The sequence below is a fragment of the Perissodus microlepis genome, chromosome 7, assembly GCF_051167445.1.
Source record: "Perissodus microlepis isolate ML-2025 ecotype Zambia chromosome 7, ASM5116744v1, whole genome shotgun sequence".
Classification (NCBI taxonomy): Eukaryota; Metazoa; Chordata; class Actinopteri; order Cichliformes; family Cichlidae; genus Perissodus; species Perissodus microlepis.
The window spans coordinates 55,223,171-55,249,290 of record NC_140467.1 but is presented as its reverse complement, the minus strand read 5'-3'; the positions used below and the strand labels follow the sequence as shown (position 1 = coordinate 55,249,290).

The 26,120-nt window shown below is 39.0% G+C and overlaps 1 protein-coding gene across 4 annotated transcripts in view; it reads left to right on the top strand.

Annotated features, from left to right (window-relative positions):
- camk2b2 (calcium/calmodulin-dependent protein kinase (CaM kinase) II beta 2) overlaps positions 1 to 26,108 on the top strand; it is a 71,307-nt gene extending 45,199 nt beyond the window's left edge. For 2 of the 4 annotated variants that reach the window (XM_084936084.1, XM_084936083.1), the window contains exons 14-21: positions 583 to 620; positions 6,622 to 6,690; positions 9,328 to 9,372; positions 9,990 to 10,038; positions 17,107 to 17,182; positions 21,196 to 21,290; positions 21,393 to 21,629; positions 21,794 to 26,108. In XM_084936084.1, the coding sequence (XP_084792210.1) occupies positions 583 to 620; positions 6,622 to 6,690; positions 9,328 to 9,372; positions 9,990 to 10,038; positions 17,107 to 17,182; positions 21,196 to 21,290; positions 21,393 to 21,628 (608 nt within the window). In that variant the 3' untranslated portion in view covers position 21,629; positions 21,794 to 26,108. The remainder of the gene's footprint in view (positions 1 to 582; positions 621 to 6,621; positions 6,691 to 9,327; positions 9,373 to 9,989; positions 10,039 to 17,106; positions 17,183 to 21,195; positions 21,291 to 21,392; positions 21,630 to 21,793) is intronic. The other 2 variants (XM_084936085.1, XM_084936086.1) reach the window with 2 other exon arrangements.
- The last annotated feature ends 12 nt before the right edge of the window (positions 26,109 to 26,120 follow it).

The following is a 26,120-nucleotide window of genomic DNA, read 5'->3' as shown; positions in this document are numbered from 1 at the left end:
CCTACTCTTCAGATTAACAAACCCATTATCATATACCTGCATCTCTGTTCCTCTTCCCTCATGCTTTCGCTCCTAATCCCCCTTCTATCTATGCATGTGCGTGCAACGGTGCGAGAGAGTGTATTTGGATTATACAGAGAATTAGTTTGACTTCTCCCCCCTCCCTCGTGTTTGATGCCCTCTGCTTATCTAATGCTTTGGGCAATGGATCAGGATCAGGAAGTGCTAGCAGGATGGAGAATTCTTTTTAATATATGTGTGAGTTTTTGCACATTTTATTCATTTGCTTTTTAAGAAGCAGGGAAAGAATTTTGCATTTTTTGAGAGGGGGGGGTAAATTCCTTTCCCCCCTGCTCCTAGTGGTAGTGGATGGGAGGATAGGCATTGTAACTCTTCATGTTTATTTGTGCACTTTGACAAGCAGGTGATTTTTTTTTCTTTTAAGCCAGTGCCTGCATGCATGCATGAATGACCGCGGATGTGGATCTGCATTTGTGTGAGCAGATTACAAAGCAGTGGTCATCTGAAGGTAAATAATGTGTACTCTACCATCTGAGGGTGTGTCGTTCTGCCTCTCTGCAGCAGCCAAGAGTCTCCTCAACAAGAAGGCTGATGTCAAGGTAAGCTAGGTCATCCTCTTCATTTTCATCTGCAGTGTTTCTCTTCATATTCTTGGCTGCCTTTCCTTTTTAAAGCACGATTGCGTTCACTTTAATTTTTTGGAAGATATTGTTTTTGGGTGTCTGTGATGGCTGTATTGTTTTCTTTCCTAGACGTTTCTATTATCCTTTCACATTATCCTTTTAATTTAATTAAAAATATTAAAACAGGGGAAGACATGTTTGGGAAGGTATCCGAAGTTGTTTTAAATTGGATTCAAGAAAACATGTCAGGAAACATATTAAAAAAGATGGAATTAGTGGAACATCCAACAACTTTTTTAGGTTAACTGACAATGGGCCAATATAATGATTAAACGTAAAAACACAAACACCCTACTGAGTGTCAGACCTTCAGAATGATCATAATGATGATGAGGGGTTCAACCATTTAAGAACAGGTTTCTCACAAAGAATTTGGTGACTGTATTATTACTATTCAAAAGCAAATGCAAGGAACAAGGCTGAAAACCCAGTATAAAATGGCTGTGATATTCACAACCTTAAATGACCCTGCATTAAGAATGCACTTTTGGCTATTGGAAAGTATGTGGAAATCTGAAAACCGTTGTCAGTTAATATAGTTCATCGCTGATAAAGCAAGTTAAAATTTTAATGTGCCAACTGTCAAAATGTAAAATTCTTTAAGAAAATTATGGTTAGCACATCCACTGTGCTAGAGCAGAGGGATGATCCAGCTTGTTTTAAGTTTAAAAGCCAGTATCTCTAATGTATAGGAGTGCATTAATACACATGACATAGATAAAGTGGATATCTGTGAAGGCACCATTCATTTTGAATGCATGAAGCACTCAGAATATAGACACAGTCACATGTAATGCACTCAAACACAGCTGTGGCTCAGCAGGTAGGTTGGGTTATTCGCAGTCATACGGTTGGTGGTTCAGTATGCAGCTCCACCACTGTTAATGTTGAAGTGCACCTGGCAAGAACTCCATTTTGCCCCCAGTATCCATTGTGTGTGTGTGAATGGGTAAATGAGGCTTGTAGTAAACTGTGAGTGGTCAGTTTAGGTCACACTTCTGCACAGCGACCTCTGATGTTGTTCCTGGAATCTGCCGGAGCCATTCTTCCAGTTTTGGGGTTGCAGTTCCTAGTGTTCATATTACCACTGGGACCACTTTGTAGTTTACTTTCCATGTCTGCTCCAGCTGTTCCTTCAGCCCCTGATATTCCTCTGTTTTCGGATGCTCCTTCTTCCTCATGTTGCTGTCTTTTGTTCCTTGTCAGCTACCACTATGTGTTGTTAAACAGCTGCTTTTCTGTCTGGAACCCAAAGTCCCACAAGATCTTAGTGCTGTTGTTTCCACCTTTGGTGGTGTCTCTCATTATGACTGGCAGACTGCTAGTCTGTATGTGGCACAGATGTTCCTGTACACTGTCCCAGCGACCTGGTTGTGCATCTGGTGCTTAGGGCCTGTTGCTGTACTGCCATGATCAGAGTGTCATATCAGCATGTGAGGCATGCAACGATGTGCACAGGACAACTGACTGTCAGAATAAAACAGGAAACAGATGGACCAGACACAGGAAGACAGAGAAAACAAACACTGAGATCAGACTGACTAAATACAGAGAATGAGTGAGAGAGCTAGAATGCGGGACAGAGAGAGAGGGCAAGAGAAACATGGAGGCAAGACAGAGACAAAAACTTTACATTTGCAACCAGATACAACTGACTACACACAGGGGGTGCTGGGGAGGACACACAGAGGACACATAAACTAAGGCAAACAGAGCACAAAAGGGAACAAAATTCAATGAACTAAGGACTAGTACCAGGGCACGCAAACTGAATACAAGAATTGCATAATTCCCTAAAGAATGAACAAGACCAAACCAAGACAAACTCAAACTCCTTTAAACTGGCCTTTTCTAGTCACTGGTGGGATGTCTTGATATCATCTACTTCTTTTATTTGTCGATGGTACTTTCCATGCAGCGGCTTGGTCATCCATGACAGCTCCTCCTCCTGTACCTCCTCATACTTTTGATAAATGCTGGATACACTCAGTTATTCAACCAAATAGATCTGATTTTATTTAAGTAGGGTGAAATTTGTAGTGTAATTACCCTATAATGTGTCTCACACAGCTCATAGTTTAACTTTATTTATTTATTTATTTTTCTTTGTTTGTACCAAAATAACAGAAGATAATGTCTTGTTAAATTAAATGCTGTGTCGATATAAAATATCAGCAGATATTATCTCCTCCTTACAAAAAGTACAAGTCCAGACAAAAAAACTCAAACTCTGGGTCACCTAGGAATCAACTATGCCTTTGAATGATAATGGTAAATGGTCTGTATTTGTATAGCGCTTTACTAGTCCCTAAGGACCCCAAAGCGCTTTACACATCCAGTCATGCACCCATTCACACACTGGTGATGGCAAGCTACATTGTAGCCACAGCCACCCTGGGACGCACTGACAGAGGGGAGGCTGCCGGACACTGGCGCCACCGGGCTCTCTGACCACCACTAGTAGGCAACAGGTGAAGTGTCTTGCCCAAGGACACAATGACCGAGACTGTCCGAGCCGGGGCTCGAACAGGCAACCTTACGATTACAAGGCAAACTCCCAAATCTTGAGCCACAATCGCCCAATGACTTAGAGACGCATGTATAATGTGCTTTCTTGTGAGATGTATCTCTGTCACACAGAAAGAAAACTTGCTTAGATGATGGAGTAACTTTGTCAGTTTTTAAATTTCACGCAACATCATAAAAATTTGGTATCAAAATCCACATTTTTTATTTAAGTGTCTGATAACTGGAATATATGTCTTGAATTTGTAACAAATGAATACATTTAAAAATAAGTAAAACATTTAGCAGTTATGTTTTTGATTTCGATAGACCTCTGTGTCAACTGACTTGCTTGGAAGGGTAGCTTCCCCTGTCCAATGTGGCAGAGCAATTCTGTATTTATGTGTAGCAAAACATAATGATTTTCTTCATGCACAATGTATTTTAAAGATCTCTGTCACAAGTGCCTAAAACACTTGAATCATACAGTGGTTCTGATCGGAAAAAAATCACTGCAACTTAATAAATCACTAACAAATAGGAAAGTGTTGCCACCGACAATGAAGCATCAGACAGAAGCCCTTCTTCCATTCCTCCTGACCTGTTTCCTTATGTCACTCTTCATATCCTACATTTCTTCATTTTCCTTCAGCTTCTCTTCCCTTTTTCATCCTCTGCACAACCCCTCCTTTCCCTTCTTAGGGGTTTAGATTGGTAATCTCAGATTATTTCCCACCAGATGATTAATCTATCATTACACAACCACAGCTTGTCCTTTGCTGGACCATGATGTAAAATGTACATAAACAAGCATTCTGGCATTGGCACAGGCACTATCTCTCATTATAACTTCCACATCTCCTCTTTGTTTCCAGCTTTTTTTTTTGTAAATATGCTTTTTTTAAAGCTTCACACGTAAGTGTCGTAACTAACCCTAATGACAAGATATTTACAGTATTTTAAAGTTGCATGTACTGTTCAGTATTATTTTTGGTAATTGTTTCTTATAACTTTTGAAAGAAATAAACAGTAAACTTCACAACAAGCAATTTTGTGAGTTGCTGGGCAAAAGACATCCCGACAATTACAATATCTTTAAATTAATGTATTTTAAGTGTTCCTTCTGCCTGATGTTGCTATCACTTGGTCTATCACTGTGTCCTTTTTCTGCTTAATATCTACTATTATTATAGCCAGTTGGTGAGCCATCACCAGCTTGAATGATAAATGAGGAATTTTGTACAAAGCCCTTTCAGTGCTCAAGTAGAGTAGAAAGGTGCTCCATAAGAACCAATCCATTTAGCTGTATATAAGGTTGTGTAAGCAATCTATTTAGGTTTAAGTTAAATGCACTTTATGCACTTTAAGTGCAAATGTGTTATTATTCTGAGCCTTGTCCTGTCCGGGTGGCTCTTCTGTGTTGTGCCATGCTTTTATGAAGTGGCTGTTTGGTTTCTCCAGTCTAGAGGTCTGAGCACTCCTCACTGCACTGCACAGCATATACTATGTTGTTTGTTCTGTTTGCCATTGTGTTTCTTCCTAGTTGGTGTTCTGACCTTCTTTTTTGTGCATCTGTGCTGATTTGAAAGCTCAAACTGAAAGCTCAGTTGGGATAAGTTGGATGTTTTAAGAGCTTTCTTAATGTATGTGTTCTTTTTCTTTCCCTTTTGGCTTAAAGGCAATGTTTTCTGCCCGGTGTTACAGGATACTGATTACTCCAAGCTTTTGTTGCAGAGGGTGGTACAAGTCAGAGAGTAGGTACTGGTCTATGTGTATAAGTTTCCAGCAAAGTTCAATGCTGAGGTTGAGGCCCAGCCTGGAGACCAGTGGCAGAGATGAAGCAGTTGTGGAGACTGACTAGAAGGCTATGCTCCGGTAGTGTGGCTGGAAGTAGTGACCATCAGTGACCCTCAGCAGGCTGGTGACAAAAGAAACAGAGACCTTCAAGGTGGTTTTACAAGGGGCTGGTAGTGAAAGAGGCAGAGGCCTTCAGGAACAAAGGCTGGGAACAAAGGAGTCCCTCTGGAGGCATTAGAGCTTTAAATAAAAAGGCGGATTGGGAGAAAGGAGAGTTCCTTTATGAACCTTAAAGTAACCTCGAGTTGATCTCAAAGCTTTGGTTATGTGTTCTGGTTAAGTATTCTAGAGGTGGGGGTTCAATAATGTGAGCAGTTCTAAAAATGAGTCGCACACCTGAATTACAATAATGAAAAGACCTTAGTTTCCTAAAAACTTGATTATAAAGGTGCTTAATTAGTTTTAGTGTTGTAACCCTCTCTTGGGATATGAGGATATGCAATAGTTAATGTGAGAAAATATAATAGCATTCAAGAACACTCTTAATGCTTCTCTCATAAGTACATTACAAATTTGTTGAAAGATAACTATGTTGTGTTTAACCAAGTTCACCCTTTTTTCAGTGATAGCAATGTGAATATAAGCTTTTCAGATTTCCCCATTTTCCCCATCAGCTAGAAAAGCACCATGGATGTTGCAACCAACTAGCCTTTTTTTAAACAGCATAGTGTGCAAAGCATTGACTCCACAAGTTGATAGCTGAGAGTATTTTTGGCATTTTTACGAAACGTTGCTGTTAGTATTTGGCAACAGTGGTAAAGTGGGTGAGATCAGCTTCAGCCCCTGAGCACACTGAATTTCTATATTTTCTTGTCCTTTTGCCTAACACAACATCAATTACAAGTAACAGTACCGTGGAAAATTATGAACAGAAAATATAGAATTCCAGTGATTCAAGCATGAAGTCTGTGAATAATTCCTGTTTTTGCATGTTTCTTCTGATGTAATTGAAATAGAAAAGTTATGTCTGTGAGTCTTTTTGCTGTACATTTAACATGTTACTAGTGGCTGGCTGTGTTTTCTGTGTTTGTTTTGTTTCATAAGTTTTGCATCTCTGTTACGTTTTGACCTCATTTTCTCTATTTGAATGTCAGGAAGACACATTAGAGATACTAATGCAGTGAGTCAAAATAGATGCTTGTTTTTCATGTTTGACAGATATTGTGGAGTTGATCAGCTGTTATTTATTTAATTTACCATTTGCCAGATTACATCCACAGCCAGTGGGCAGTAATGAAAAAGAAAAATGCTGTGATTGCTGTTTGGATTTTCCTGCATAGAGAAATGAGTCAGCATGAAAGATTGTTGAAAACTTTTTTACCTGATTAATAATGTAGCAAAAAAAAAAAAAAAGTGTGGAAACTGTTTTGGATCCATAGTTGAATGACTACACTCTTCATTCTAGACACTACTTTTGTCTTAGGAGAATTTTGCTGCCATCTGCTATTATTAACTGTATATTTTTACACAGTTACCACCCACTTCACTACCAGCAGAAGTCACATCTCAGAATGGTCGCTGAGTACTAATATAATACTTTTTGTTTCCTGCACAGCCTCAAACAAACAGCACGAGAAACAGCATAGTCACCAGTCCCAAAGGCAACATCCCCTCTGCTGCACTGGTATGCAGCTCTATGTGTTTCTGTCTGTCCAAAACATTTCTAGCAGTGTGTGTGTGTGTGTGTGTGTGCGAGAGAGAGAGACAGTCAAAGAGAGACTGAGAAAGGGGGAGACGTGTATGGTTTTGGTAAAAAAAAAAAAAAAAAGAAAAGCTCTATGGGTTGTTGCTATGATTTTGTGTGTTATTCTAACTTTTCAATCACTTTTAAAGTAACAGCTCAATAATTTTGCTTTTTAACTCATTTCCCTTTCTTGCCAAGAGAGTACAGTTAGGTCCAATCCCAGTAACAAACCCCTTAAAATAAAACAAATACTGACACAGGTTGTACTTATTGGAATTATTCTTTGTGTTCATTCTTTGTAAAGGTGTCCATGCATGTGCTGTTTTCTAAAAAAATAAAAACATCATTCTAGGAGGATCCAGATACAAGCATACATAACCCAAAAGGCACAAAAAGAAACAGTGAGAGTCACTACCCACTGGGGTGCTCGCTTGAGAACTACTAATGGATCAATTTAGGGTTTTTATTTTCTTTTTTAACTGGCTGGTTAATGCATAATAAAATAACCTCGTTGCTGTGGTTGTAGCCACACATCAAGAAGCTTTGTATTGGGTTGTTTCTTGATTTGCAAACCTCTGGGATGGGTCTATACAAGTCAAAAACTTTTCCAGGCATAAATTTGGCAAACCATCCTTTCAAGATGATATGCTTGTATGTATTTGGACCATTTTTAGAGCATTTGCTGTTAAGCAGTCATCTATGGTTGATGCAAATACAGCCCGTGGTGAGTGAAGATTTTTGTTTTATGCTTGCAGTCACAGCTCAAGAAGTTTCTGCATTCCATCAGTTCTACTGTAATGTCCTGGGGACATTACAGTCCCCAGGACAGTAGAACTGAGAGAATTGAGAGTCCCGCTGGGGAACCAATGCATGGTCCACATCTCTGTAATTGTTTAAAAATCTAAAAACACTAGGAGAATGCACCTGGTCTCACTTCCAATCAAAACCACTTTAAAAGGCTTACAGCCAGCAGGCTGTGAAACGTTGCACTTTTCAACCAAAAACTGAAGAAAACTGATTAAAATTTGCATCAATTTGAAACAAAAGTTGACATTTATGGTACCTATGTCAACTTGTTAAGGCTGTGTGTGCAAGCAGGCAGGGATGAGGACCCAAACACAGGACTCGTGGAGACAAAATTGCAACTCAAAACCACAGCTTTATTGCTGGCAAAGAACAAAAACCAAACTATGAAAGCACTAACTGGAACACACAGGCAAAATCTGAGGGCACGACGCAACAGAGAAGAAAGGAAAACACAGGGCTTATATACACAGAGGCGTAATCAGGGAATGGGAAACTGGAGGGAGACACAGCTGGGAGAGATTAGGGCTAACGAGACAGAGGGAAGCAAAACTAAACTCACTGCAAATAAGACATAGACCTTCAAAGTAAAACAGGAAACAAGAGAAAATCACCAAGACGCAAACTTGACACTAAACCAAACCTATAATAATAAAAATTAAAACAACACAATAAAGAATCAGAAGATAAATCATAATACAGAAGAATACCAAAACATAAGGAACTGAAAATGCTGGGTCAAAATGACCCAGAACCGTGACACAACTTTTCTATGCTAATAAAAGTGATATGTTGTGTTTATTTTTAGCTCCATGTTTTAAAACTTCTGTAGATTTGCCTGATTCTCAGTTCACGTATAATTAATCACTACTTTAGTGGACTTTTGTGAGCCTGAGATTTGGTTCACACACATTACTTGCATTTACACTTTTACACTACACCTATTATTTGAAACATTTAGAGTAGGGGCAATACTTAACATAGCATGCATGGTAAATATGGTCCATATCTATCAGGTCTTAGTACTTCAGAACCAAGTGAATTTGTGTAGGCCATTAAAAGATTTTTGCAGTTCCAGTGGGAAAAAAATCCAGTCTTAATTTTGTGAAAATATATCTTCAGTTTATCTGAGAAGACATGTCTGTGTTATAATACAGTTAATACAAGGTACAGCTGGGAGGCAGTTATCATACTGTAAATATTTGATATAAGGGAAACAGCCAAATACTTTCATCTTTGCTTTCTTAGACAGTTCACTCTATATCTGGAATGCAGTGAACCTATAATCCAGCAGAAAAGATCATGAAAGTTTCCCCATCAGACTTCTAATCAGTAGCTCCAGCAATCAGTGAGAACAGAGCTGTTTTTTGCCATTTCTATCTACTTTTATCAAAAACACTTTCTGGAGAAAGGTCCAGACAAAGTTATTGTATACAAGATTAATAACTGCATTTATTTAAATTATAATGAAATGAATGGGATTAAAGTGATCACTTTGATGAGAGAGAGAATGCATGCGACAGAGAATTTAGTTATCATTCACACTTGTGGATTTATTGGGAACTTAAGGTCATCATTTACCATGAACTCTTTCCAATCTTTAACGTACTATTCAGAATTTTTACCATCTTTCCATGTGTTACTCACATCCTACGCTGTGCTTATCTTTCTCTTATGTCTTTCAACCTTTTTTTGCCATCATGAAACACCTTCACTTGTTTCCACAACTTCTTTCTGTTTTCTCCCCTCTCTTTCTCTCCATTCTTCCTCCAGGAACCTCAGACTACTGTTATCCATAATCCAATAGATGGGATCAAGGTACATTCTCCTCCCTTTTGTCCACATCTTTTTTTCTTATACTGGTTTTCATTTATCATTGTCGTCCCCACATTGTTTCTCTAGCCATGTGAGCTAAACTGTATTTTTCAGGGTTTTTGAAGTTTCTTTAATAAATGTGTGCATCTCTTTGTATATTTATGCATGTGGGAGACAGAGAGAGTGTGAGTTGCTGGGGATTTGAGTCCTGTGAGGTGTTTCTTTGTCTTATGGTCCCCTACTGTGTTTAGATCAGTGGAGCTCAATGGTTCTGCCACTGGCTTAGCAATCTTCATATGTCAACTAGAGTGCTACCAGAGTAACCACCATACCACCACTGTACAACCTATGTGTAACAATGGCTAAGAAATGTGTGTCTCTGTCCATTTATGCTAAGACAGCTCAGTCCATTGTGTCGGAGTGATGCAAAGTCAAATGCTTGGCTTTGTATACTTGGTATACGTGGTGTGGAGGTTTTGTAGATTTTAATGAAGAAATTTGAGCGTGTTGTGAATATGTGTGCATGCATTTATGGGTGTGTAAAAAAACACATTTATTTTTATTAATTTTATTAATTATTCATGTGAATTTTTTTGTAATCAGGTTTCTGTACTTTGCAGGAATCATCTGATAGCAACAACACAACTATTGAGGACGAAGATGTGAAAGGTAGGCCACATACATGCAAAGACTGACTTTATTAAAAATCTCATAGCAATACAAGATAAGGCCCCCTTTTACTCTTAGACAGCGTCTTTGTGTAGCACATCACAAAATCTATGTAGTCATTGTATCAAATATTCATTTTATCTGGAAGATTTAAACATTTAAAATTATGGAATTACCTCACTTATATCATTTGGACTGAAGAAGTGTAGTTCGATTACCTTGGAGAATGAATTAGCAATTAGAGTCACAGGAACCCATGATACAATAATATCTCAATAAGGGATTTTGATACATTAAAAGGCAATGTATCAATCACATAACTCATCACCCTGGTATTTGTGTTTCTATATATATTTGTCATTTGTCTTTTTTTTATGTGTTTTGTTGTGTAGTTGTAGCCTCTCATATTTATATTGTGTGTTTGCAAAGACAAGTGATACAGTATATTATTGTTTCAATATTCTATCCCACCATTATTGTAATTATCATAATTGTAACTACGTTAGTAGTCTCTGACTTGAATCTAATTCATGTGGCTTCACGTGACTCTAAGCTACAATTGAAACGGCAAAATTAAATGAGAGGATAAATTTCATTTTGTTAAATTTAAGATGTTGCAGATACTTTAGCATCTACAATCAATTGTAGACAAATGTTTCAAAGGACTCTTTGCAGTCCTCTGAAAAAGTAAGTACACCCTGACTCCTTCCATAGGAGTTTAAGAAAGTAAGTAGCACCTAGGGCAGGGGTTGGCAACCTGCGGCTCCGGAGCCGATTGCGGCTCTTTAGTCCTTATAGTGCGGCTCCGCGTGGTTTGGGAAAATAAATTCGAAGTATTTAGCTGAAGTGTAATTTATTTATGTTAGTTCTTTTTTAACTTGTAGTTCTAAATTGGAAGATTATTGTGTTATTGAAATATAAAAATACAAATATATTCTATTATTTTTTTCATCGCTCAAAATAAGCGTCACACTCACGGAAGCCGGTGTACCCGCCAAAACGCCGTGCATTTATCGAGACTTTCAACCCCAGGTAGGCCAATTATGGACCTTCGGATCCACATTATGTCAGCAGCTGTTCTCCTCCGTGAACTATTTTAAAAACAAACACCGCTCACGCCTCACAGATGACAGCTTACAGTCCTGCGTAAAGATGAAAGTGACTTCGTACAGCCCCGATTTGCAGACGCTGTGCGCAGAGGTTCAGGACCAGAAGTCCCATTGTAAACATATCACGGCAGACCCGACGCTGTTTACAGGAACACGCTTTTCAGCTTCTATTTATTGAGCACTTTTCACACACAGTTGCTGTAAGCATACAGCCGGCTGTAGCTTTTCCGCTCACAGCCCGACACATACCAACACAACAGCATAGATAGCACAGACGTTAAGGCGGCAAGGCGTGATTGCGGGTGCCGCTCAGGTGCGTCCGCCTCCCTCCAGGTAAAATACATATTTAGGCAGAATTTTGCAAATATCTATTTTTCATCTTTTAGCAGCATAGTGCTTTTTTTCCAATTATTTTTTAAAAGTCAGGTCAAGGCTCCAAAATCCCAAAGGCGGTATAAGGGTGGCGGCTCACAACAGTTTTTGTTTGCTACATGGATCATTTTAGTTCAGGTTGGTGCCTTTCCTTTTGTTATATTTCTTTAAGAGTTCAAAATGTGTTAATTACATAAATAAAATTTAATTTTCTCATTAGCACTTCAAGGATTTCATAAGCAACACACCTTAGTTGTTCACACAAAGCATAAAGGTAAAAAACAATATATACAGTGTTATCTTCATTTTAGATGTCAAAAAGTATTTGCGGCTCCCAGTGTTTTCGTTTGCGTGGAAACCGGGTCCAAATGGCTCTTTGGATGTGAAAGGTTGCTGACCCCTGACCTAGGGGCTGGTGATCAAATGTACTGATTTCATTCATAATCAACAAGTGTAACTACCTCTATTCATTCGAACTGCAAGAATTCTATTCTTGCATTTTGCTAGTTTAGAGCATTCAGGCGTGTGTTCACACAATCCCCAAAATCTTCCCTCGAGTAGACATCAGGAAACCTCCAGGTAAAGTGAAGAAAATGTTTGCAATGTTGGAACAGAGAAGCCTGAACAGTTAAAAGAAAGAGAGAAAGTCTGACTGAAGAAACTGAAACAACTGTCTAAGGAGGAAGACAGAAAAGCACAGCTTTTCAAAGCATTTCCACAGAGTGATGATGGTTTGAAAAAAAAATCACCTGGTGCACTCACTGTGACACAAGCTAAAAAAAAAAAGAATGGTCATCAAAATTGCCATGAAAAAAAAAACTAGCAGACTACAGACTAATACGGATCAGTATTTAAGGTTTGACTCTCATCACTCACTGGAGCATAAACTGGGTGTCATCAGGACGCTACAACACAGAGCGAACAACATCCCCACAGACACAGCAGCCAGGGAAGCAGAAGAACATCACATCAATAAGGCCCTGAGTAAATGTGGTTATCTCAGCTGGACTTTTGTCAAAGCTGGGAAGGCGCCAAAAGAAAGCTCCAGCTGATCCAGGAGATGAGGACAACCGCTGCCTAAGCGAAAACCTGTAGTGATCCCGTACGTGTCAGGAGTGTCGGAACAGTTGAGACGCATTTTTTCTAAACATAGTGTCTCAGTGGCTTTTAAACCCTAAAACACGCTGCGCCAAAAGTTGGTCCACCCCAAGGATTGGGTCCCCCGACACAAACAGAGTAACGCTGTTAAGTGCCAGGAGGATTGCCAGGATCTATACATCGGGGAAACCAAACAACCTCTGATAAAGTGGATGGTACTACACAGAAGAGCTACCTCGTCAGGCCAGTGGACACTCTTTCAATGATGAGAATGTACACATCCTGGACAGGGAGGAACGCTGGTTTGAGTGCGGAGTCAAGGAGGCCATTTATGTGAAAAGGGAAAGACCATCTCTGAATCAAGTAGGGGGCCTAAGGGTACATCTTTCATCATCTTACAATGCTGTGATTGCAGCCATTCCCAAACTCTCTGTGAATGGTACTCATGGCCAGTGATCAGTGGCCTTTGACCAGTGGGCCTTGATCAGTGGTTGTTGATCAATGGTCATGAGAATTTGCATAATTATGATAAAGGAACTGACCTCCCAGCCCATTGTACCTTCAGTGGGCTGGTTTCAGTCATTATGCAAATGTACTGTTTATAAGATTGGGGAAACCTGCAGTCAGATGAGACTAAAGAAGTCACTTGGATGAGTGACGAAACATTTCTCCCACTGAAAACGCTACATCCAGATGAACAGAATCAACTTTTGGAGATAACAGACTACAAGAAACAGAAGAAAAGCACATGATCTGTCACCCCCAGATGATACACAGAAGTCTATATCTAGATAGACAACCCTGAATTTAGTAAGTGGAAGAGAATGGATGGATGGTTGAATGGATGGATACAAATGACTCTGCAGGAAACAAGATTGCAAGGGACTTAATCTAGGCAGCTACTTGAACATACTAGCTAGGAAACTCCAAACGGACAGGAAACACAGCTAGAGGAAGATCACAACAAGTGACAGGAGGAAACTAAGGGCTTAAATACACATTAGGTAATGAGGGAGATGGAACACACCAGGAAACACAAGTGAACTAAACTGACTAACGAAACAGGGGGTGCAAAATCAAACGCAACACAAACGGGACAAAGAATCATGAAAATAAGACAGGAAACAAACAGAGACAGCGATCATAAGATAAACAGACACATGGTTCCATGCATGAGTGGGGCCCAGAAAGGAATTGGCAGGAACACCAGAGGGGTAAAATACCAGTTCCTGGTAAATAGCAGTCAAATGCAAGAGGCTGCAAGACGAGATTGACTAACCTGTGCATTGCCTGGATTGACTACAAGAAAGCCTGTGACTCAGTGCCTCATACATGGATCCTGGAATGCTTAGAACTGCACAGAATCAACAGGATCCTAATAGCCTTTGTCAGGAATTAAATGGGGATGTGGCAAACAACACTGGAGGCCAACTTCAAGCCAATAGCACAAGTTGCCATCAAGTGCAGGATTTACCAAGGAGACACTCTGTCCCCACTGCTGCTCTGCATAGGCCTGAATCCCCTTAGTGAGATCCTCTGCAAGACTAGCCACGGATACCAACAACAGAATGGAGCAATCGTTAACCACCTCCTCTGCATGGATGACGTCAAGCTGTATGCCAGGAGTGAACAGGACATCGACTCACTCATCCACACCACTAGGGTCTACAGCAACGACATATCATTTGGAAAAGAGAGGTCAGGTAGTCAGAACTGAGGGGATTGCAACACTGCAGACGTTGAGGAGAGCTACAAGTACCTGGTAATCCTACAGGCAAACAGGAACCATGAAGAGGCTGCTAGGAAATCTGCAACCACCAAATATCTGCAGAGAGTAAGGCAAGTCCTGAGGAGTTAGCTGAATGGGAAGAACAAGATCTGGACAATCAACACCTGTGCCCTGCCTGTCATCAGATACCCTGCTGTGATAATCAGTTGGCCAAAGGACAAGATAGAAACCACTGACATTGAGACAAGAAGGCTTCTTAACATGCATAAATCCAGCACCCTGAGACCTGTATGCTAAGTGGAAGGAAGGAGGGCAAGGACAAGCGAGTCACAAACCTGAGGAAGAAGAGGAACAAGGAGATGAACCATCATGGATAGACAGGCCCCTGCATGGTATGTACCACTGTCAGATAGAAGAAGTGTCCAACGTCAAGAAATCCCACCAGTGGCTGGACAAAGCTTGACTGAAAGACGGCACAAAGGCAGTAAGATCCACAGAGGGTCTACCACACCAGGGAAGACCCCAGGTGCAGGCTTTGCAAAGATGCCCCTGAGACAATCCAACACATAACAGCAGGAATGCCATAACTGAGTGGCTGGCACAGTATACAAGAACATCGGTGCTGAGCATGGTCTGGAATTTGCTAAGGTCAAAATTGGACAACAGTGGTCCACGTGGTAATTGGAGCACTCGAGTCAGTGATCCTAAAACTGGGGGAGTAGCTCCAGCAGATCCCTGGAACGACATCTGAGATCTCTGTCCAGAAGAGCAAAGATACTGCATGGGACCCTCGAGCCACTGGTAGAGGACCCGAGCTTGAAGGATAAAGACTCACTACAGGGCAAATGGGGAATTAAAAATTTTTTTGTATAATAGAAAGAGACAAGAAATAAAACCTAAACATAAAACTTTTTCTGAATCCAAAAGACAAAACTTCTCCCTTCCTCTCACTTTGTCTTCAGCCAACGGTAGCACAGCTCCCACTGATACCCTGCTATTATAGAGGAGTACTTAATGTGACAATAATATAGCTTTGTCTGGACATGAATAACTTGAACTTATTATATAACATTATACAATAGTTTATTTCTAACTAATTTGATGGCTCATTTTCTTTTGCTTGACATTACTTTCTTTAATTATATAACACATTTTGGGGTCAACTTCTAAGAAAGGCAGATGTGAAATATATATATATATATGTATTTTACATCACCGTTTAGTACTTAAGGTTTGATATCTTAGTGTTATAAGAAGCACAAAGTTACCTTTCTAATACATTTTTCTTTAGTTTACTTTATAAAATTATTAGTGCTGTCAGTGTTAATCTTGTTAAAATGACGTTAAAGCCATAACTGCATTAACACGGCAAATCTCCGTTAGTGAGTTAGCGCGGATCGCCCCGTGCGTGGGGTTGCACGGCACTAATGTGTTAACAAGCTAACCGTGCTAACGCGTTGACGCCGTGCAGCTATACACACACATATATATATATATATATATATATATATATATATATATATATATATATATGTATGTATATAGATAGATAGATAGATGTCATACCTATATATGCCTATATAGCATTATTATCACTTTTACAGAGGTCAGAGGTCAAATGTGTCATGATATTTTAAATCTTTATAATTTGTATATGCTGACAATACACACCACAGTTTTAAGAATAACTGTTTCTAAGTTGTTAGTCTTTTTGTCACTTTTACCAATAAATCATAAAGTTGGTGTTGAAGACCTTGGGAGATATAAGCCAAATCATATATAATGGAATAATGGAATCTTAACATGACCCCAGTCTACACTTGTACAACATTTTATTGGAATTCATTCAAAACGTTTCAAACTCTTGTGTTTAAAGACAGAAAGGAGGACATGCAAGTACACAAATATTATTATTGTTATGATTTAGAAGGTAAATAGCAGCAAGGTGCTTAATTCTTCACTTACTGCTTCTGCAATTGGCTTATTTTCTTTATAGGAAATAGTATAATGTTTGATGCATGGCATAATATGTTATGTTTTGTTGTTCATCTGAGATATAAGTATATTTTTGAAAAATGCAGTAACATTTGCATGTTGCTAATTTTTCATGAGTATTGATATAGACAATAAACTGGGGTTTAGAAGTGCAGAGGTGAATTTTTGATAAACAGAGGCACAAAGCAAAATTGAAAACTGAGAGAGGTGGAGAGACTGAAAGAGGTGGGGAAAGAGAGAGAGTGAGAGAGAGAGAGAGAGAGAGGAAGAGGGACAATTAGAGCAAGCTAAGCCTTCCTCTCAGTGTAGGGAGGAAGCGAGGGGAAAGGGACACAGTAAATCTCATCTGAAGAGCTGGGACAAGAATAGCTTGATGAGCTCAAGCAGCCTCACATGCAAACAAGAGATATGATGGATGATGGATGGTAGCGAGCAATTCATCGCCTTTACAGAGCAGTTGGAAGCATTTTAAAAAATGGGGGATATGTAGGGGAGGATCTAAGTAGTGAAGTAGTTTTTGTGTTTAGCAGCATGAAGGAGTTTTCACTCATAACCTCAGATGAGAAAGCGATGACTGATAACATTTACAATGAATAGCAAGCTCATAGGTAAGTGTGAATTGATTTGCATTCAATTTTTCAGTGTCATGAGCCGAGTTTTGCATCCGTACATTGGAACATTAGTACATTGTAGCTTCACAGTGAAGCCGAAATGTCACTTGGGATACAATCAGATTTTCTCACACTTTTTGTTTCTTCTCTGCAGCTCGCAAACAGGAAATCATAAAGATCACAGAGCAGCTTATTGAAGCTGTCAACAATGGAGACTTTGAGGCCTACGCGTAAGTCCAATGCACATCCTTCTGGTTCCATAAAAGATTTTTTTAAACAGCTGCTGCAACAGTACAATTTTAGCTTGTTAAGTGGACATTAAAGCTCTCCATCAACCACAGAGAACCATTAATCTGATTGACATAAAAACATGTTGTGTTAAAAGATTAAAAAGTAATTGTAGTCATTGTTTTATCCTCTCTTCCCCTCTCTACCTGCCGTATAATTAAGAGTAATGCTTCTGAGATAGAGTGGGGAGGGGTGGTTAAAGTGTACCTAGAGTGATGGAAACCCATTTCCACAAAGAAAGGTGACACAGATTAAAATGTATGCATGAGTTTAAAAAAGCAATTATATTATAAGCAAAAACAATACAACAGTTACTCACAGAGCTCAAAAATAAGTCTGAGTTACTTTGACTAAGATTTGTAATTCTAAATTGGAAGTGGAACTACAAAGACATAGTAATTGTATGTCATACTGAGTCAAATTCAAAAGATAGTAATATAAAATTTCAAAAAATTACAACCATGATCGGTTTAGGTAAGTTTATGTAACACAGGGAAGTCAAAAGTCCAATTTGAACTACAGCCTCAAAAGTATACATTTGCAAGTCAAAAATCGAGACTAAAAGTCTGGGTTAAATTTAGGATGTCAAAATATGCTGTATTTTACAAGACTCTAAGTTAAACTTACCATCTTTAGTAGAATAAGCTACTTTTGCCTGTTCCCTTATTCACAAGGAGTCGCATCAGAAGGAAGTGCCACATGTTTGTTTTGGCAGATTTTTTACATCAGCTGCCTATCCTGATGCAACCCTAGAAGGATTTGTGTCTCCCCCAGGACTGAACCAAGAAACTTTTGCTTGTTAGGTGACTGTTTAAACCACTAAACTGTGGAGTATGAACTACTAAATTCACAATCTTTAGTAATTAGTTCAAAATTGAAAGTGAGATTGTTTTTTAAAAAATTTAAAATTTTAACTGGATTAAATATTTGACTTGCTCAGTCACAGTTATAAGATTCAGCTGAAGTCATGATACACAATGAGAAAAAGTTAAATACTAAATTAAATTTACACAACATCCATCCATCTTCTTCTGCTTTATCCGGGGCCGGGTCGCTGGGGCAGCAACCTAAGCAGAGAAGCCCAGACCTCCCTCTCCCCAGCCACCTCCTCTAGCTTATCCGGGGGAACACCAAGGCTTAACCAGGCTAGCCGAGAGATATAATCTCTCCAGCGTGTCCTGGGTCTGCCCCGGGGCCTCCTCCCAGTGCGACATGTCCGGAACACCTCACCCAGGAGGACGATCTGATATCCTCGTGTTGGCGTTGTTCCCTCGTCATCATAAATAATGTTGTTCCAGGTTCAACATTGCAAGTGACCAATCATCTTCTCCTGACGTCATCCGCGACCTCGAAAAAAACAAATGCCTTCAAAAAATCTACTTCACTTGCGAGAAGGGAAACCGCCTCTGTAAGGACAATATGTATAATGCTTACCATTTATTAAAGAAAAGTATCCTGAAATTCAAAGAATTCAAGTTCCTGTATCGGCGGACAGAAGCGGTTTCTCTTCTCGCAAGTGAAGTAGATTTTTTTAAGGCTGTATTTTTTAAAGGCACAAAAGGGGGACGTCACAACAATGTGATTGGTCACTTGCAATGTCGAACCTGGAACAACATTTATTATGATGATGTGGGAACAACACCAACACGAGGATATCAGATCATCCCACCCAGGAGGCGCCCAGGAGGCATCCTTGTCAGATGCCCGAACCACCTCAGCTGGCTCCTTTTGATGTGGAAGAGCAGCGGCTCTACACTGAGCCCCTCCTGGATGGCTGAACTTCTCAACCTATCTCTAAGGGAGAGGCCAGCCACCCTTCGGAGGAAGCTGATTTCTGCCGCTTGTATCCGCAATCTCATTCTTTCGGTCACTACCCACAGCTCGTGGCCATAGGTGAGGATAGGGACGTAGATTGACCAGTAAATTGAGAGCTTCACTTTTACACTCAGCTCTCTCTTCACCACGACGGACCGGTGCAGCGTCTGCATCACTGCGGCCGCAGTACCAATCCATCTGTCGATCTCCGGCTCCCTTCTCCCATCACTTGCGAACAAGACCCCGAGATACTTGAACTCCTCCACTTGGGGCAGGAACTCATCCCCGACCCTGAGTGGGCACTCCACCCTTTTCCGGCTGAGAACCATGGCCTCAGGGACACAGTCGACACAGTCGAATGCCTTCTCCAAGTCCACAAAACACATGTAGACTGGTTGGGCAAACTCCCAAGTATGCTTGAGAGGATGGTCCAGTGTTCCGCGACCAGGACGAAAACCGCATTGTTCCTCCTATATCTGAGGTTCACTAGCGGACGAATTCTCCTAGGTTCTGGAGCAGGACAATGATCCAAAATGCACCAGCAAATCCACCTCTAAATGGTTTCGGAAAAACAAAATGAACTCTTTGGAGTGGCCCAGTCAAAGTTCTGACCTGAATCTGATTAAGATGCTGTGGAATGACCTTTAAAAGGTGGTTCATGTTCAAAAACCCTCCAATGTGGCTGAATGACAACAATTCCACCAAGATATGCGGGCCAAAATTGCTCCACAGTGCTGTAAAGCAGCGGTCCCCAACCTTTTTTGCGCCACGAACCGGTTTATGCCCGACAATATTTTCACGGACCGGCCTTTAAGGTGTCGCGGATAAATACAACAAAATAAAACTAGTACTGGTACCGAAAAAAATAAGATTTATTCATAACACACGTGAAAAGACCCAGGAAAACCGAGTTAACGATAAAAACTATAACAAAATAACGCTGAAAACCGATAAAAACCCTGAAAACCATACATTTCACACCTGAGCCTCAACTTTCGCGGCCCGGTACCAAACGACTCACGGACCGGTACCGGTCCGAGGCCCGGGGGTTGGGGTCCGCTGCTGTAAAGGACCCATTGGCAGTCATAGCAAATGCTTGATTGCAGTTGTTGCTGCTGAGGGTGGCCCAACCAGTTATTAGGTTTAGCAGGAAATCACTTTTTCACACAGGGTCATGTAGGTTTGGGGTTTTTTTGCCTTCATAATAAACAATGTCATTTAGAAACTACATTTTGTGGTTACTTGTGTTATCTTTGTCTAATAATTAAATTAGTTTGATGATCTGAAACATTTAAGTGTGACAAACATACAAAAATAGGAAATAAGGAAGGGGCAAACACTTTTTTTACACCATTTTATATACTAAGGAGAAGATACAGTTGAACAGAATCCACCTGACAGAGCAGCAGCAAAACTGAGCATCACACACGCATGAGAAAGGGAACTAAGATAAAAAACTTACTCACTGCAGTGCCAAGAAATTAAACTGTAAGTGATGAATATTGTTATTAGTGAAATATAATGGAGGATAAAAATGAAATGAGATAAGAAATACTGGAAAGGGTTTAAATTAAAAGGTTAAAGGTTTTCCATTTAGTATTTTGTGACAATGATTGTTGTTTTTATCGCTATATTTATTATTATTATTATTGTTATTCAAAGTGTGACTCTATGCAACATTTGATCCCATTTCATGAGGGAGGAGCATGAAAGAGCAAAATTATAAGCTCTATAATATCTTTACTTATTGTGTATACATTGTTTAATATTGTTACAGTTTGGAAGGTGCATCATAAATGCATAAATGAAAAGAAACTACTGTATTAACAAACCTGGGTGCAGTTGTGAGATGGTCTGTAATGGTTGGACATGCTAAGTCAGAGCTATGAAACAGTAACTGTAACTGCTTAAACAGAGGTGGGCAGAATTTTAGGTCTCCTTGTCAGTGTTATAAATTTTTAAAAAATGTTTTAGCTATGAGATATAAAGCCACTAAAGAGTTACGAGTGAAAGTTATGAGACAGGCCAACAGACTACATTTTATATAATATTTTTGCATATAACATTGCTAAAATATTGTTACAGAACTGTCTAAATTATTCCGTGCATCATTTGTGTAAAAATATATCTTGACTAACAGGAAGATCTGCGACCCTGGTCTGACCTCATTTGAACCTGAGGGGCTGGGAAATCTGGTGGAGGGAATGGACTTCCATAGATTTTACTTTGACAATCGTAAGACTAGTTCAATCTACTACTGATGTTTTGAAAATGTAAAATATATGATACATCTATATTTAATATTCATCGCTAAGTGGACTATTTGTCTCCCATCAGTTCTCTCAAAGAACAGCAAACCTATCCACACCACCATCCTTAACCCCCATGTGCATATAATCGGGGACGATGCTGCCTGCATCGCCTACATCCGCCTGACGCAGTTCATGGATGGCCAGGGCCGTCCTCGCTCAAGCCAATCAGAAGAGACCAGGGTATGGCACCGCAGGGACAGCCGGTGGCAAAATGTCCACTTCCACTGCTCAGGAGCTCCTTCTGCCCCGCTGCAGGGGTGAGGTAGGACAACAATAGCATTCACGCAGAGGATGAACATTTATAAAAATGTGTTTTCACTCAATCATTCGGGGTTATTAAATATAGCTTCATGGGAACAAATGTATATCTGCAGCACAAAAAATAAATATGCAAAATCTGAATGGGTGTAAATACTTTTTTTCCAGGCATTTTGAGGAGGCAGAGCAGAAAAGTAACGAGCAGATAATCACAGAGAAAGAAGCAGCACTGAGAGAGAGGTGCAGGTGGATGTGTGGTGGGGTTGAAGGAATCTGATTTGGGGATTGTGGTCATGCTCCTGCACTCTGCACACCCACTTCTTTCTCTCTCTCCCTGTACAACTTCGACAACAGCAGACAGTAATAGCAGTGCTCCCATCTTCTGACAGCAGAGGACACATCAGCTACAACATTAAACTCTTGTAACTCTTCGGCCTGCCTACAGCAAACAAAAAAGCTATTGTTCCTTCCTATTGTTACTTCTAGTATAATTATGGCCACCGTCTGTCTCTGTGTCCTTTCAACTGTACAGTCTATTTATTATCCATTTTAATCCTTTCTTCTTTTTTATGACAATGCATGATTCCTTCCTGTGTTGTCATTAGCAGTGGCTGTTCTGCACGACTAAGGCTGCCTGTGTGAAATGAACAATCAGTATCACGTGTCTCACACAAAGAGTCTGGTGGGTGTATTTTATTATGAATTTCATTGTGTTGTGCAACAGCACAGCACAACACAATTAATTAATTAATTAATTTAATTTATTTATTGGGTGTTTAACTCCCCACCACCCCATTCCTCATCCCTCACGACCCCCAACCACTCTGTGAGACAGTGAAAACCATGCAGCATGCTAAGATGTTACTGTTGTTCTTAACTGATATTTATGTACTGAACATTGCAAGTTAACTACTGAAACTATGGTTGAAATGTTGAAATATCCCAATGTTTATGTAAATTTCCAGTTATATTGTGGTGACTTAACTACAGTTACGCTGTTGATGGTATTTAATTGCATGATATTCCACATTAATGCATTTGGTAAATGGGGTGTTGTCGTGCATTTTCTGTTGTTTTTTTTTTTTTTGTTTGTTTGTTTTATTTGTTTTTTGCACTGCTGGTGACCTATAATCTGCGGCCTCTACTTTCTGGATTTCTAAGTGCATAAACTGTTTTTGTTGACATGACAGTGTAGTATATGAGGATTCTGGTGACCATGACAGAATATGCCCGTCCTCAGTAATATTTGGGCCCATGGTTCTTTACTGTTTCAAAGGCAACAACCAAAACCTTAAATGATCATTTTTGATTTAACTTATTGGAACCTGACTAATGTAAAAGGTGACAACTTAAACTCAACACAAGGGTGTGTGGTTATTACTTTTGATTGCAATAATTAAATTAGACTTTGGATGTAAAAGAAAGCCAAGGTCAAAGTTCCCAAAGTGAAATCAAAGTTTGTTTTAATTATGTGGTCATTTAAAACCATATTTTAATTGTCAGTTTTTGCTTTGGGTGGCTGTGGCTCAGGAATTAGTGCAGGTCATCTACTAACCGGAAGGTTAATAGACAACCTATTAGAACACAACCTCTTCCAGTTCAATGTCTGGCTCCTCTACTTCCACATGGCAAGATACTAAATCTTAAAATGCATCCATCTGAATTTTAGGTTAAATGTGTTTAGGCATAGAAAAAGACATGGATGTGTATATGAATGAGAGTTGTGGTAAGAAAGTGCTGAAATAGAATAGAAAAGTGCTATAAAAGTAGCAGTCTGTTTTAACATTTTTCTGTCCCTGTACAAAAAACATGTATCTCTAAAACCTTTCTCATCTTATAAAATGCATTTCTTTGATGATTGGGTTAGTCAGTGAGTGTAGGAGGATTGTATCAAGGTACAGGGGAATCCTTAAAGGATTGCATTTTGTCACATTTTCACAAAAGTGTACAGATACAACTCAACAAAGCTAATATTTACTTGTCCTTCCGCAGGATTAGCATTTAAATATGGTAACATTATGCTCTTGTGTCATAATTTGTGACTTAGCTGGAAGCTATTTAAGAGAAAAAGGAAAGCTGAAAAAGAATTTTCTGCTGCTCCTTACACATTGTGTGTGGGGCCTTTCACTTGGGAGGCTAATGTGTAAACCACTAAAGTTATGGAGCCTTAAACAGCTGCCTGCCAAGCAGATTGGAGCAGGATACACAGACAGCTATTGATGAAAACAAAAGAACATTTAACACATAAAGTGACAGATATTTAAAAAAAAAAAAAAAAAAAAAAGACTAAAAGAGAGTAAAAGTGAAATTGAAAATTATATTATATATAAATTATAAAGTTGCATTTGAACGTTTTGGAGTAAGAACATAAAGTCACTCTCTCATTTTTTATGTATAAACTTTAGTTTTTCTCTGGTCTGGAAACATGAAGAGGAACGACTTACTGTATTTCAGAATTCATAAAAGGGTCCTCCTTTTCCATAAAGCCCTAATTTTCACTTTGTCCTTACTCTTGTAGAGCTGTGGCTGACCTAAAACAAGAAGGTTTTAACATGTGGAAATATGGAAAAGTCAATTGATATATTTGTAAAAGACAACGGTGTCTTGCGCACACACATACATTATTACTTCTATTTCAAGCACTAAGCAGAGTTTCTTTTATATATGTTTACAAATATTTGTGTGTAATGTCTAAATCACAAAAAATTACACAGTTTTTCCAGGACATTGATTCAACACACAGGCAGGAATGAAATTTGAAATGGACTGGTTTGGAAATTGTGGTTTTTTGCACTACTTAAGCACTCGAAGCGCTTTACACAGCTTGCCTCGTTTACCCAAGGACTTTTTTTGATGCCAAAGTGCCTTTTTATTGAACATTTATACTCCAATGAACACATTGGAGGGCAGCTTAGGATACCTGCTTGAGGATACTTTGGCATGGAGAAGCCAGATTTCAAAAAAACAAACCTTCTCATTAGTAGATGACCTGGTCTACTTCCTGAGCAACACCCACCCCTCAATGTTTGTGAGTAAAACCAAAATATTAGGTAGAATATCAAATCCTTTATTTTTACAATATCTCCCAGAAATATCTAGTGTTGTTTGCTGTATTTTCCCTTAACGATCTAACTTTCTGTCCTTGAGGGGGCATCAACTTCTTGAAGCTTGACATTTAGACTGACTACAGGATTAAAGTACATACATGATTATTGAATGTGAGAAGAAAAATGCTGAAGATTAAAAACAGGCTTATATAGGCTGTCAGATAAAGCACTGAGCTGGTCTATTTTAGGACATATTCACAATATTGTCAAATTACTTTAGCTCACTCAACAAATAGTATAGAACATGATAGTTCCTAGTTTGATCCTTCAAATATCACATACACAGTAAAGCTTAAATGACTGGTTGAATCATCGCAGGACGATGACTGGAAAGATCAAATCATGGAAGTGGTTTTCAAAGAAAACTATAAAAATTTGCTGGTTCCAGCTTGTCACCTAAGGGAGAAAGGAAATCAATTATCATGTAAAATATACATATATGTAAAATATACATATATGATTTTATAAAGTAAACTAAAGAAAAATGTATTAGAAAGATAACTTTGTGCTTCTTACAACACTAAGAAATCAAACCTTAGGTACTAAGTGGTGATGTAAAATACACCATCTACTAGGGTAAATGTATGGGCATACCAGCAATTCACAATGTAATGCTTCTCACCATCCATGCTGTTCATGATGTCAAATAAAGAAATATGCTTTCAAATACTTGTTGCATTGAATCATAAAAGTTAGAAGAAGATTTAAAAACAAAAACACATTAAGCACCTAAATTTGGAGAGAAGCATGGTGAACTTGCCAAGCCAAGGCTGTGATTTAGTGTTTCACATTTTGCACGAGTAATGTTTTGTATCAAAAGGTAAAAACTTTTTGAGTGAGTTCAACACATTATTAACAGTCATTCAAAACAGTCTTTTATTAATTACTAATTATTTACATTATAAAATGAAATGGGGAATTATGCATCATCAGACAGTCTTCAGGTTGTTTTTGTTTTTTTGTTTTTTAAACCATTAGCATTAGTGAAACTCCAGAGCTATGGCTATAGGATAAAGCCATGAATTTCCCTTCCTGGTCAAACTAAATGTCAATGCTATCAGTACTTTAATTGGATTGGTTACTTAGAATTAGTGTCCTCTTTGAAAGCTGTACCTTCTTACTTAATAACTAGGTTTGGGCCTGGGTGTTAATCTTAGGCTTCAGCTATAAAGAAAATTTTAAGTGTATTGATAGATCCTTATCATTTCTTCTTCTGTGTTCATGTGAGCAAGTGTGATATGAATGATGATGATGTGATGACTGTATGTGAAACAAAGCTTTTATCATGTACTTTTGTATTTATTATATGATGATGATCAATATTAAAGTGTGATCAGATGTAATCAGTGTGTAAACTAATAAAACTGTCCACTCTACTATTCCATCTT